Genomic DNA, 15,629 nt, shown 5'->3' with positions numbered 1-15,629 from the left:
AGATTTTCTGTAAGCAACCAATGATCCCACCATAGTTTCAATATTGAAGTTTTTCCTAAATCCTGATTGAGAAAAATGCAAGATGTGCCTATCTAGGTATGACTCAAGTTGCTCAGTAACTAAACCTTCCAATAATTTTATAATTAATGGAGTAGAAGCTACAGGTGTATAGTTGCTTACTTCTAACAGACTACCTTTAGGATTTTGTATGATAGGCATTGGCACAATATTTCCCATTGTTGAGGGAAAATTTTCCTTACCTAATTTTTAAAAATTGACATTACATTGGTCACCCTTCAATCTTCCAGAGCCAGACAACTAAAACAGACAACAGAAACAGACAACTAATAAAAATAAACACATCGAACCTCCCCACAGAACCACACCGCTCAATCCAACTAGGATACATTAATGCAAGATCAGCAGTAACTCAGTAGATTTACTAGACTGGATCACTACAGATAATTTAGACCTTCTTTTTATCACAGAAACCTGGTTCCACAGCCCTACTGACCCCGCCATCTTAGAAATTTGCCCACCAGATTACAAAATCACCCACTGGACAAGAAATGGAAAAAGAGGGGGTGGAATAGCCATAATTTACAAATCCGAATTCACCATCACAACCACGGGTGAATCTACCTCACCACAACTTGAAATTGCCTTGACAAGAATTAATCATCCAAACCTAATAGGACGCCTCAACGCAATTCTATTCTACAGACCACCAGGAAAATGGCAAGACTCCCAAACACAACTCATGGACTTCATATCGAATACATGTGTATCTGCCTCAAACATCCTCATAATAGGAGACATCAACCTACACCTTGAAGACGACACCTCAACAGGCACACGAGAATGCAAAGAATTCTTAAAACTCTGGGACCTGCACGCACCCAACAAGCAGCCAACACACAAAAAAGGACATACATTAGACATCATAACACACAAATTTGACCCGAACTCAACTATCATACTCACTGACACAAGATGGACACCTACATTATGGTCAGACCACCATAAAGCAAATGTCTCTCTCTACTGGCAAAAAACACACATAAACACAATCAATAAACATGAGCGAACAACATACACCACGAGAGGAAAAATAGACCCCACAACATTCTGGCAACAGATCTACCAGAACGAATGGTCAACAAATGCTGATACCATCCAATTCCTCCAAGAATGGGACGAGTTATGTACAAGAACACTAGACAAAATCACCCCAATCCAAACCAGAATATCACACAGGAAAAAACCAAACCCATGGTTCACCGAAGAGCTGAAAAAGCTTAAAACACAAGTCAGGAAACTAGAACGCGCTTGGAACAAAAAGAAAGACGAACAAACACTAAATGCCTGGAAGCAACTTCGAAGGAAATACAAATATACCATAAAATAGACCAAAAGATTACATTACAAAACAATAATAGGACCAAACTACAAAGACACACATAAACTCTTCTTCCTTAGACACCACACCAGTTACAAACAACAACAAAGACATACCAGATGTTGACAACCTTGCAAAATACTTCAAGGAGAAAATTATACAACTACGAACTAAAATACCCGCCAGCCCTATTGACTACGCCACACTTCTAGACTGTCTAGACCCAGAAGACGGAACATACCCAGCAGACAGAACTTGGACCGAATTCGAACTACTATCAGAAAACCTCATCTCTGGAACACTTAAAAGATTTGCCAAATCCCACTGCAAATTAGACACATGCCCAAACAACCTCATGAAATCAGCTCCTCAACAATTCATAATAGACCTAACGAACCACGTTAACTTCATGCTACAAAACGGACTTTTCCCAAAAGAAAAAGGAAAAATTTTACTCACCCCAATACCCAAAGATACAAAGAAAAGCGCAAGCGAAATAACCAATTACAGACCAGTAGCATCCATACCACTAATAACCAAATAACCGAAGGAATGGTAACTAAACACTCACAAACTATTTAAACAAACACTCAATACTGCATGATGCCCAATCAGGATTCCGGTCGAACCACAGCACAGAAACAGTATTAATTACCCTTATGACTAAGTTTAAACAAATGATTGCAACCGGCAACAATATACTCCTCCTACAATTTGACATGTCAAGTGCCTTCGACATGGTTAACCACGAAATCCTATTACACATACTTGAATATTTTGGCATCGGAGGAAATGTCCTAAACTGGTTCAAGGGATTCCTAACCCAGCGGTCATATCAAGTCACATCAAATTCAACCACGTCTGCTGCATGGATGTGGAGTACCCCTCTCACCAACCATCTTCAACCTAATGATGATCCCCTTGGCAAAATACTATCAAATCATAACCTCAACCCATATATATACGCCGATGATGTAACAATATACATCCCTTTCAAAGAAGACATTAAAGAGATCCTCAATGAAATTAACCAAAGTCTACACATCATGAACACCTGGGCAGATGCATTTCGCTTGAAACTAAATGCAGAAAAAACTCAATGCCTGATACTCACTTCCTAGTACAACACGAATGAATTCACCGCTATAAACACACCAAAACTAAACCTTCCAATCTCAGAAATGTTAAAAATCCTTGGAGTCACTATCGACCGCCACATAACACTCAAAACTCATGCAAACAACACAACCAAAAAGATGTTCTACTGCATGTGGAAATTGAAAAGAATAAGACCATTCTTCCCAAGATCCGTCTTTCGCAGCCTAGTGCAATCCCTCGTACTCAGCCATCTGGATTACTGCAACTTACTATACGCAGGTTGCAAAGAGCAAATACTGAGGAAACTCCAAACAGCCCAGAACACAGCAGCCAGACTCATCTTCGGAAAACCAAAATATGAAAGTGCAAAACCCTTATGAGAGAAGCTACACTGGCTCCCACTTAAGGAACGCATTACTTTTAAAGCATGCACATTAGTCCACAAAATCATTCACGGTGAAGCCCCAGCCTACATGTCTGATCTAATAGATCTACCACCCAGAAATGCTAAAAGATCATCCCGAACTTTCCTCAACCTCCACTTCCCTAATTGCAAAGGCTTGAAATACAAGGCGCTGCACGCGTCAACCTTTTCTTACATGAGCAAGCAATTCTGGAATTCACTGCCGCGCAACCTGAAAACGACCTACGAGCAAGCCACCTTCCGCAAACTATTGAAGACCCATCTTTTTGAGAATACTTACGGAAAGAACCAAAACACATAAAGCCCACACCCACGGTTCAATAATGCTTCAATACAGCCACTCTGAATTCTCATCCCCTGTAATCTCACCACACTCATACTTCTACTCACAGAAAATGTATATCATATGCTTTCTTGTTGTTATGTACTGCCCCTTTTAGTTTCCTGTTGTTTCCCCCAATGTTTCACTGCTCTTTTCCATTGTTATATTCCTTAATGATACTCTGAGTTTGTCTCGCATAACTCCTCATAATGTAATCCATAACCGAGTAGTAACAAATTGTATTTCTATCACTCACAACTTATTGTAAGCCACACTGAGCCCGCAAAAAGGTGGGAAAATGTGTGATACAAATGCAATAAAATAAATAAATAAATAAAATACTGGTTTTTAAAGAGAATTTACTAATAATAGCTCTGCAAGTTAATTTTTATTTAGTTCTATCAGTACTCTGAGATGCATCTTCCAGGTTTACAGAGATTTGTTTCATTTCTTTTGACTCATTACCATTAAATACCATTTCTGCCACAGATATCTCCCCCTCATCTTCCTCAGTAAAGGCCGAAGGAAAAAATTCATTTAGTTTCTCCACTATGGCCTTGTTCTCACTGAATGCCCCTTTTACCCCCTTGGTCATCCAGTGGTCCAGCTGATTCTTTTACTGGCTGCTTGCTTACTCAGTGTTAACTGTTCAGTTTGCTTGTGTCTCCATTCTGTCACCTTCGGGATTTGCTTCAGGCTGTAAGCACCCTTGGTTTCACCACGGACTTCTTCGTCAGCAGGTTTGTAGAGCAGGGTGCCTTTGGCACAAGGGTTGTTCCTCTTCTCTTTTTTTGCATTTCTATTCTATCAGCAGGTTCTATCACAACTTCATAAAGCGCAGGGTTCTTTTGTCTCTTGTCTTATTTCCTGCTCCAGGTGCCCCACACGGAAGCTTTTCAAGGTAGTTTCCCAGTTGTCCTCCCATCCCCAGTCTGTCTTAGCCTCCCCTTGTCCTGAGAAGCGAGAGCAAATGCTAGCTTCCCAAAATGGCTTCCCTCCAGAATTCTCTTCCCCCCCTCTTCCTGCTTCTGTCCCTTCGTCTATTTCTTCTTCTCCTCCTCCTTGTCTGTTTTCGTCTTCCACTCAGTCTGCTATTTGGGATTCTTTTACTATCCCTTCCCTGACCCAGCTAACTATTCTTCTCCCTTGATCCTATTCCGTCTTGCTGGCTTAAAATCTCTCATTGCTTTGGATGGTGTCACTCTCTCTCGGTCAGGTTCCTTCCTCTTGGAAGAAAACTATAGTTATTCTCCTCCTCAAGAAGCCTTCCCTTGATTCTTAGCTTCCAGAGAACTATCAACTAGTCTTGAATTTGTGCATCCTCTCTAAAATCACTGAACAAGTTTTTAACCAACTAACTACCTGTATCAAAGATCTCTCTATTCTGCACCCTTGTCAGTCAAGTTTCCGGTCTTCTCACAGTACTGAAATCACAATCACAGTTCTTCTTAGTGATCTTCATTACTTCTTGGACTCGGGTTCTATTTCACTTCTTGTCTCTGTTGATCTTTCTTCTGCTTTTGATCTAGTTGACCATTCCCTTCTTCTTGCTAGACTTGCAGCTATTGGTCTTTCAAGTACTGTTCTTTCCTGGTTCACTTCTTTTCTCTCCAGGCATTCCTTTTCAGTATTTATATCCTCTTCTTCAGTGAACTTCCCTCCCTCCTGTGGAGTCTCACAGGGCTCTATCCTTTTCACTCTCCTATTCAATATTTTTCTTAGTCTCTTAGCCACCCTCATTCACAATATTCATTTTGTTATCTATGCTGATGATATCCTCTTGATTTTTCCAACATCTCCCTTATGCCCCAGCCTCAGTCAACAACTTTGTCTTTCTCTATCTCCTGTTGGTTGTCTGATCTCTGTCTTGTCCTGAATGCCTCAAAAACTATTACTTGTTGGATTACTGGTCACCTTTCTAAGCCCTCTCTAGTCCCTTTCTCCTTCAGTCTCCAATTCACCCAGTTGACTGTTACCTTGGTGTTCTAGATTCTGCTCTCTTCTTTAGTTCCCAGGGTTCTTTGGTTCTTCTGTGTGGGTTACTTTCTTTATGCCGCCTTCACTCTATCTCTGAGTTTCTGGATTTTGCTCAGCTTCACACTCTGGTTCATGCCTTTGTAATTTCTCACCTTGATTATTGTAATGTGGTTTATCCTGGTGTCTCTGCTCTTCAATTATGCTGTCTCCAAACTCTGCAAAATGCTGCTGTTCATTTTCTTTGCAAAACCCATTGTTCAGATTCCACTTCACCCCTCCTAGCCTCTTTGCATTGGTTACCAGTAAAGGTTCATGCTTTGTTCAAAATTATTTGCATTACCCACAAAATTCTCCACTCTGGCACTCTGCTCTGTCTTTCATCCTCTATTATTTCCTACACCCCTACTCGTCCTCTTCATTCCATGGGTGCTGTCACTTTGACTTGTCTAGTCCAGATGAAAGTAATTCTCTTATAATGGCAGTCACCTCTCTTGTTGATAAGCAAATTAATGATGTCCTGGACGACCTACCGGGTTTCCTTTGGGCTACCCCTGACTCACCCTATGGTGAGGTAACTGACCGCTCCTACCACATTCAGCTCATGCCCAAATGTAAGGGCCCAAAAATTGGCCAATATCCATTGAAGCAAGAAGTCATTGCCGCTGCACAGGAACAAATTAATTCGCTGTTGCAGCAAGGCATTATAGAGAAATGCCACTCCCCATATAATACCCCATTGTTTCCGGTCAAAAAGAAAGAGCCCGGAAGTTGGAGAACAGTGCAGGATCTTCGCAGGTTAAATGATATAATGATGCCGATATTCCCTAATGTGGAAAACCCAACCACGCTGCTAAACAGCATTACCCTACAAAAGTATCATTCCACCATTGATTTATCCAATGCTTTCTTTTCTATCAAACTTGACCCTGAGAGCCGTCTGCTTATGACTTTCCAGTTTAATAATACCACCTATCAATGGACGCGCCTCCCCCAGGGCTTCACTGATAGCCCCACCATCTTTTCCCAAACCCTTGCAGAGCACATATGTGAATTCAAGCAGGATAGATATGTTCTACCAGCTCAGACATTTATTGCTCAATATGTAGATGACATGCTAATCACCTGTTCTGACTTTGACACTTGTGTCCAGGTCACTTGTGATTTCTTAGCATTTCTCGCTACAAAAGGCTACAAAGTCAATTGAAAGAAATTAAGAGTGGCCAAGTTGGCCCTCATGTAAGAGGCCTGGGTCCAGATACCTTGTAACACGTCTCATCCTTATGCATGCCCACCACTGTCTCAGATTTACGCACAGTGTTAGGGATGTTGAACTTTTGTCGTCTTGGCCAGAACTAAACCATTTTATGCTAAATTACAGGGAAAACAAAAGGTTAAACATGAACCCTTACATTTTGATAACCAGGAAACTGAAGATCTTATGTCCCTGGTTAAGGACGTCATGCTCTCCTCCCCTTTGGTGACCATAGATGCGTCCCAGGATGTGCACCTATGGATTTTGCACTCTGAGCACACATGGTCTTGTTTAATTACTCAGGAGGACGAGAGCATAGCGTGTGGCTACCTTTTGGGTACTTTTACTCCTGTTGAAAAAGCGTTTGCTAGCTGTGAGAAGGGACTAGTTGCAGCGGCTACAGCCGTCACTAAACTTTATAGCTATATACCCCACCTTCCGGTGATTTTGCACACCTCTCATGATGTTAAATACTCGTTGGATAGGCAGATTTCCCATATGACTGTTTGCCGATTGCAGAAATATCAAGTGCTTCTGTTTAGTGTTGTGCACTCTATACGTCCTTTAACCCTGACTGACCTTCAGCGACTAGACCCCATGCTGGCAATTACCCAAACAACAGACACCGCTATTTTTCCCCATGACTGCACCGCTCACCTCCCCCTGCCTGATCCTCTTAAAATACACTATGAAATCTTACAGTCTGGCGAAGTCTGGTTCACGGACAGCTCATATCAGGATGGCGCCGCTGGATTCGCGGCCCTCCGATATACGCCAGAAGAGGATATACTTGATCCGGTACAATTCAGACTCCCTGAGACGTTCACTGCCCAAACCGCAGAACTTGCTGCTGTTCTGTATGTCTTGTTATTTAAGGCACAGCACTCCGATTTGAGCATAGTCACCGACTCTGATTATGTTTTCTCCTCCCTACATTTTCATGTCCGAAAATGGAACCAGAGGGGTATGATTTCCTCCACTGGTCAACCATTAAGTCACTTACCTTTGTGGATGGCCCTTTTTGAGGTGCTTGAGGAGCACCATCAAAAATGCCTCCGTACGAGTATTTCCTGGATACGGGCTCATCAGGAAACTTTTTTCTTTCACTATAAACGGGAATAACGTGGCCGATGAATTGGCCTGGAAAGTGACGTCTGTACGTGACCACTCCCTCACCCTTACCACTGATACTCCGACATCACTTCCATTAGTCACCTCCCCTGCCTCCCTCCTTGCCCAGCCTCCCACCCCACCCACTGACACCTCGCTTACCCTTCCCCTGGACACGCCCCTTCCACACCCTTTCCTCACCCTCCGACCCGCCCCTGAACACACCTCCTGATCCCTCCCCTTCTATAACCCCTCCCTTACCTGTTCCTCCGCCCCTTTCTGAACCACCTTCCCCCCGACTACACCCACAGATATAACCCCTCCCCTTTTTTCCCTTCCTGATTCTGACCCGTCCATTTCAGATTTTTCTTCCTCTCTATTGTCTTCTCTCACACAAGCAGAACTTAATCAATGGAAACAATCTGGATGTTTTATTAATCCCAACGGCACGGACACATCCCAATGGACAATTATGTGTCTCACAATATGTTTTATCCCTTCTACTGCATGCTCTTCACTATCCTTTACATTTGAATGCTAAGACGCTATATGATCTTTCTCCAAAACTCTGGGCACCGCAATTACTATCAATGTGTCATACAGTTGTTCACAATTGTTACAAATGTTTTCTTTACACTCTTAAGCGGGGACCCGCTATTCCACCTGGCCACTTGCCCATTGTGCAAGGACCTGGCCAGCATTGGCATGTTGACTTCACTGATATGCAGATACCTGTAAGAGGCAAACAGTACCTGCTTGTCTGCGTGGACGCTTTTTCTAAGTGGGTAGAAGCTTTTCCCTGCTCTAGAGAAACTGCCCAAGTTATGGCACAATCCCTCTGTAATGAGATTATTCCTAGGTTTGGTATTCCATGTAAAATTACTACTGATAATGGCACTCATTTTGTTAATGATTTGCTGAAATCTTTTCTTCCAGCTCTAGGTATTACACACAGAACTGTTTGTGTGTACAAACCTATTAGTAATAGTTTAGTTGAATGGTACAATGGATTGCTAAATTGAGACAGCTTATGGCAAATGGCATTACAAATTGGCTCGATGCCCTTCCATTGGCCCTTTTATCATTATGAGCTGCGCCATCTGCCTCATTAAAGCTTACTCCCTTTCAATTGTGCACTGGTCGCAATATGCGATTGGTTCCAGGCAATCCAGACCATCAGTTACCTCCAATTATTGGGATGTTTTACAAACTATAATTACTTCTCTATCCTCGATTTCACAGGCTATCTCGGATAGAAGAGGGGATAGTAATGATACTAGGCCCCCAGCCAATCATACCAAGTCTCTCAAAGTGGGAGACCTGGTGCATCGCAAATATTATACTCACAAGAGTTGGTGTGACCCCATTTACGTGGGACCCTTCAAGGTTGAAGCCCTTTCTGCCACCGCTGCAAAGCTTCGGGACCATACGTCCTGGGTCCATTTGAAAGATATACGAGTTTATCCTGCCACTGAATCAGGCCTCCTTGATGTTGCCAGCCCAGCAACCATTGGAGCAACCACTGGACCGGTCACCCTCCCACCGACAGCTTCCGCCTCCACTGAGTCCCGACCACCGAGACCACCAACACCAATCTCAGGTCATCGTGAAAATCCTGCCCTCTTAGACCTACCAGACCTAGACCTTCCAGACCTTCAACCCTTTGCTCCAAGACCATCGTCACCACCACAAAATCCAGCCTTCCAGGCTCTTCCAGATTCTTCAGAGCTTCCATTTACTCAGAGTCCATCATCGCCACCACCACTCCAACCACAAGCAGCAACTGCAGTTCCAGAGCTGCTACCTTTGCCTAACCAGTTTCCACTTCCACCTACTGAGTTACGCGCCCGTATTGAAGATATACGGCGTGTAATCGAATCATTGGTTGACCCAGAATCTCCCAATTATTTTGCCTTTCAAAATCTTCACATTGCAGTCTCCGATCTACTTGGCATTTTGCACCTCTTCTTTTCCCCAGCAGACCACTTAAATGCAACAAAAACCATCCACTGAGGACATCCCTTTGCAAGAGGTCATTAGTATGGTTCCTCAACCTGCTGTCCTCCAATGAGAACCTACTGTTGATAACCTTTCAGCCCTTGCAAGTATTAAAGAACCTGACCCCGGTCAAGCTGAACTGTGTCAAGTTGACCTGTCTGAAACCCCAACCTAGTGGTCTGACGAGGATACAGACACAGAAAGTTCTGCCACCCAGGAGTATTCCTTTGTACAAGAATACTCTATTATCTTCTGTTTCCTGACTGCTTGGCTGAGTATCATTGGACTTGTGTGCTTTGCTGTTTTATGTTTGGGTATAGCATTGATTTTAACTGCAGTGTTTGGTATTGCCCCAACTAAGCCAGAAACCCCCACGGTTGGTGATCACACTGTCAGTACATTTTCCGCTGATAATTTTACCTTATCAGTTGAAAATGTTATTACCATAAGCAACTTCATGGTTACCCAAACCATTGAAACGCCCACGAGGTCTGGTATACATTCCACACCCATACGCCGTGCCCCCTCCCTACCCATCTTCAAATCAATGCTCAAAGCCCACCTCTTCAATGTCGCCTTCGGCTCCTAATCACTACACCTCTTCTCAGAAAACTTATCTACCCCAACTTGACATTTCGTCCTTTAGATTGTAAGCTCTTCCGAGCAGGGACCGTCCTTAATTGTTAATTTGTACAGCGCTGCATAACCCTAGTAGCGCTCTAGAAATGTTAAGTAGTAGTAGTAGTAGTAGTAGAGTACACCAGAAACTACACCTTCCCATAATTTTACAGGGCCCATTACCATCTTGACCAACAATCCCTCCTTGTCAGCAAGAAACCATACCGAGATTGAATTTCCAGCTAGTAATTCCTCATTGCCAGTTGAAAATTCCACGATCAATTCTCCACCTCCCACTGACAATCGTATTGTATTTCCTACTGACCCTCCCTATACTGACAGTGGCTCAGCTACTACTAGCCTATATTCTGAAAATTCTACCTTACCTCAGTCCCTACCTACCCCTCCTGAGTATTCTAACGTACCAGATGTGGTGAGCTAGCTTACCAGAGATATTATTCTTCATTTAATATTTACATGTGTCCATTTTCTACATGTGGTAGCTGGTCACAGGTATGGTGGTACACAGGTTCATGGACTCCTTATTCAGATCAAGCGATTCCCACTCTTAAAAGTAGTATCTCGATCACGAAGCCACGAGAAAATCCTAACTGTCAAATGACCAAATGTAACCAAGTGGCCATTACCTTCAGGGGAGTACAGAGCTTATTCACTCGGGATAGATGCCACAGGAAGGGATCCTATTGCTACCTTTCTGATAGTTGCTCCTCCCAAAACAGAGCAGAGCAACACCCTGCTGCCGACTAAGGCCCCAGAAGTCAGGATTCCTTACCAGGTCATACAGATTACCAGTGCCAAGGATTTAGTTGCACTTGAAACAGGATTTGGAGATTCAAACTTGTGGCTCGAATGGGTCCATTATACCACGGCAAGTTTGAATATTTCCAACTGTTACTTCTGTGCTCATGCGAGAGTGGAACCTACAGTAGTTCCTTTCCCTCTGGATCTCTTCAATGACCCAGATGGTTTTTGGTGTATGTTGGAATTACTCCAAATCAGGGAAAATATCAATCAGTCATGTCAACATCTGGCTGATCACCACCCGTATTTACCTCCACGTTTGAGGGTACTCCCTGCATTTAAGATTCCAGATCCTGCCACAGTGTTTTACACTTGTTTGGACAGACATGCGGTTAAGAATCCACGCTTTTGGGGTAACTTGACTAATTGCAACACCACAATAGGTAAAGGTACCCTAAGCGATCTAAATGTTACAGATTTTGCTCAGGCCCGAGCAGATATATGGTGGTATTGTGGAACCAACACTCTCCACCATACTCTACACAGAAGTTGGACAGGCAGATGTGCCTTAGTTAAATTGGTAATCCCAATAGTAATAGCCTCCCTGCTTCCCCCTCACACCAGCTCTCCCTCAAGATTAAGGAGACATGCTGTGCCCGGATCTTTTGATGATCGAGTATATGTTGATGCAATTGGTGTTCCAAGAGGGGTTCCTGATGAGTTTAAGGCTAGGAATCAGATTGCTGCAGGATTTGAATCTGTGTTCTTTTGGTGGGCAACCATTAATAAGAACGTAGACTGGATTAATTACATATATTACAACCAGCAGAGATTTGTAAATTACACCAGAGATGCCATTCAGGGAATAGCAACGCAAATAGATGCCACTAGCAGGATGACGTTTGAGAACCAGATGGTTCTTGACCAAATGTTAGCAGCGGATGGCGGAGTGTGCCGTAAGATAGGCACCCAATGTTGTACCTTCATCCCCAACAACTCTGCACCTGATGGGTCAATCACCAAAGCTTTGGAAGGCCTCACCTCACTTTCTGAGGAACTGGCCGCTAACTCTGGGGTTGATACATCTTGGACTGGGTAGGATGGATAAAGCTTTTGCTAAATGGAAGACATTTATCATCTCAGTAGCAACCACCATCATAGTAGTGGTTGCAATCTTCATGTTGGTAGGATGTTGCATAATCCCATGTGCTACAGAATTAGTAGAACGCTTAATTGAAACTGCTATAAGCAAGAAAGAGCCTGCAAGACAATATGTCTTGTATGAAAATCTCCTTCCCAAGACCACTGGAGAGAATACATTAGATTATCTCCCCATGCTTAGGTCAAACCGCTATGCAGACGCAATAGATGCCATAGAAGGACCTGCAACTATTTAGTAGTGTGATACACATGGGATTGCTAACCATTATCAAGGGATAATACATCGAAAGAAATGCTAACTAATGATGAAATGATGAAATGTAATCACTATGTAATCAATATATAATCTGTAGAATATATATATCTGTATAATCAGCTTAATGAATTTAGCAATATATTGTAAGGATATATGAATCCTATCTTATTTGTAGATATGTGATTATGCTTGCACATCAATGGGTTGATTGATTTTTGAGGGATCATAGATGGTTCCTTTCCCATGCCTCACCACTGATGTAAATAAGCTTCTAGAGGGGAACGATCGTGTGTAAAGAAATTGCCCCAGGGTGGGATAAAGTAGAAGGGACCTCTTTACTGTATTGTGTCCGCATTTTCTGAAATTTCTTGTTCTGCACCATACCGTTATACTAGAGATTCCTAAGGATAATCCCCCCCCCCCCCCCCCCAGTATGTATCCTTCTGGTGTTGCCCCCTGTAAAAGGAGCGATAAGAGGGGAATGTAGAATTATAGTACAGTCAGGCCTGCTGGAAGAGCAAACGCCTGGTCTAAAAGCCTAGCCTGAGGCTTGAGTAGAAAAAGAATGGCCAAGGAATCTGAAATCAAAATGGAATCTCTTAGTTGTAAAATGGCTGCGCTTATCTCTGTATCAAAATTAAAAGAGGTTTTTAGACTGTCACAGCTACAGTTTGACAGTTGATGGGTTGAGAAATATTTCTAACTCAAAAGCAAAGAAATTGGAAAGCATCCAAGATCACTAAATGTGGAAGTTCAGGGATGAGAAGCAGAACAGGTAGATTTGGGAGAAGTTGTGGTCAGAAACAGTGTTGGGCCATCTGTCCAAAGGGAGGGGGGTTCTATCCTGTGAAGCATCTTGTGGTCAGGCAAGTTTGAAGTAAACAACTTTAACATTGAAGTCTATGGAAACCCGTTGAGTTGAATGCAAGCAAAAAAGTATAAAAGACTGAGCAATTTTGGGTAGGGTTGGAGAACTCCAAGACATGCCATGCAGAGGTCCTGTCTGTCGGACCTCTGATCCTGTCTATGTACCAGATTGCCTTCTGTTGCTTTGGTAAGAATAAAACCTTATATCTTTGAAACCTATCTCCTCTCTTTCTTACATACCATTTACAGGTGTAACTATCTTGGATAGAAATGGGTAATAGGGAGCACCTACATTTCCCTACACAGACATGGAGTTAGATGATTAGGAATAGCCTACAAGGAGATGATGAGGGATAGCCTTCTGGAATGGATCTCTCTGGTGTGTGGGCAACTAGCCAACACACTAGAGGGGTCCCAGGGGATAGCTAACCCCCCATAAATTCAGTGCTCTCCGCCTCTTCCTTCCCTCTCCCAAACAGGCTTCCCATGAATCAACAAGGCATTCTGCATTTTTTTCTACTCCTAAGCTTTGGAATAATCCCCCTAGTATTAGATCTAAACTTTCCTTTCCTCATTTTAAGACTTTTGAAAACCCATTTTTGAAACTTTAGCTTTTGGTTTTACCCCCCCCCCCCCCCCTCCCCAGACACGTCAGGGTTGAGTGCTTGCCTTAGTTTGCCTACTGTGTATGTTTCGCTGGGCAAATGATTCTTTTCTGTTTATTTTTCGGCGTTCCTTTCCATTTTACTCGTGATCTGTTTTTATTTGTGAACCTCTGTGACCTTTGTCCAGAAGTGGCGGTATATAATGTTCTCTCATAAATATAAATATAATATACATAAAAAAGTTTATATTATTTGTTTTTGGCTCCAATGCAATCTTCTTTTCAAAGTCTCTCTTTGCCTTCCTTATTAACGCTTTGCATTTGACTTGCCGTTCCTTATGCTGTTTTCTATTATCTTCAGTCAGGTCCTTCTTCCATTTTCTGAAGGATGTTCTTTTAGCTCTAATAACCTGCATCACCTCACTTTTCAACCATGCTATGTTTCTGGTGTCCAACTCATAGAGGCAGGGAAAAGGAGTGGTAAAGGGAAGGTGAAAGGACACTAAAAAGTATGCTCAGATTTCTTCCTTTTGTCGGATCCCTGGTTTTCCGTCTCTTAGGGTCAGCTCTCATGAATGCTTCGATCAGGGTCAAAGACTCTTAAGAGTGAGAGAAGAGGCACCAAGAGCCTGAGGGTGAGATTGGACTTCCATAGAATGAGTTTGAGAAAGCCTTCAAATGGGTGTGACACACTCCTAATGAGTGAGAGAAAAGTTTTCAGGTGTAAAGCATGTTTTACATGTTGAAAAGGAATTTTGTAAAGTTATGTGGCCACGTAAGTGCATATAAATACATGTACCAATAAGAGGGTGTGTACTTATTAATATGTGCAGTCCTGCACTACATGTATGTGGTTCTTGGAGTCTGCTAGCATTTTTAACCATGTAGACAGACACCCATAAGAATATTATGGGCATCTACACAGTCAGCACATGCTAATTTTTAGCGTGCACTAAAAATACCAACCCGCCTTTGTAAACAGGGCCCTACATTACATTACACAAAACTTATATTCCACAAAATACCATCGTAGTTCAGTACGGATAACAAAGTATAAAAATAAACTTAACCATAACATTCAGGACTTACAGTACAAATTTCTCAAATTATATCTTAAAAACTAAATACAAGCTAGTACTTCAATATAAACATTTTTAGAATTTCCTAAAATGTAAATAATCACTAATAGATCTAATAGACAATGATTACGAATTCCATAGATTTGCAGCTTGTTATGGCTTTGAAGATTGTAATATTTTCACTGATGGGCAGACTGTGGGTGGAGTTCTGATGCATGTGCATATTTCATAAAATACATGAATACTTGTATACATTACATGCAGAAATTTACAGTAATGGTGGAGCAGGTGCAAATTGTGCATTTGCTGTGGTGTGCTTTTGGGCTGGATTTAGGTGCCTGCTTTATAAAGACACATTGGCGCCTACAGTATTTTATATAATTCCAATAGTTTTTAATTTAAAAACAGGGCCATCAGACGGTGATTTCAGTATATTCAGATGAATACTGAGTACGTACCAAGCTGGAATTGTATATAATTATTTTATCAGACCTTGTCTTTCCAACAAAGAAAATTAAATTGAGGGTACCACTAATTTGTGTAGTGTGCCTTTTTAAATAGGCTTAAAATACATGCTTTTTAAATCCTTTCTGCTTAGGCGTTTTGTTACAAAATAAGGAGGAGGAGCAATATGTGACATAGGATAAATTAACTACAAGTCCTGTCAATTTGTTCCATCTACAGCAGTGGGGAAATGTGATT

At 42.2% G+C, this 15,629-nt stretch overlaps 1 protein-coding gene across 2 annotated transcripts in view; it reads left to right on the top strand.

The window, feature by feature from the left end:
* Window positions 1-15,629, top strand: part of ANTXR2 (ANTXR cell adhesion molecule 2) — a 437,579-nt gene that overhangs the window by 272,211 nt on the left and 149,739 nt on the right. Inside the window, exon 12 of one of the 2 annotated variants that reach the window (XM_030190556.1) lies at window positions 8,825-10,155. The exons of the other annotated variant lie outside the window; for it this stretch is intronic. Within the exon in view, the coding sequence (XP_030046416.1) occupies window positions 8,825-9,595 (771 nt within the window). The 3' untranslated portion in view covers window positions 9,596-10,155. Of the gene's footprint in view, window positions 1-8,824; window positions 10,156-15,629 lie in introns of those variants that run through there. 2 annotated transcript variants of the gene reach the window in all.

This window comes from Microcaecilia unicolor, chromosome 2 (assembly GCF_901765095.1).
Source record: "Microcaecilia unicolor chromosome 2, aMicUni1.1, whole genome shotgun sequence".
NCBI lineage: Eukaryota > Metazoa > Chordata > Amphibia > Gymnophiona > Siphonopidae > Microcaecilia > Microcaecilia unicolor.
The sequence above is the reverse complement of the archived record's forward strand: the minus strand, read 5'-3'. Positions and strand labels throughout refer to the sequence as shown.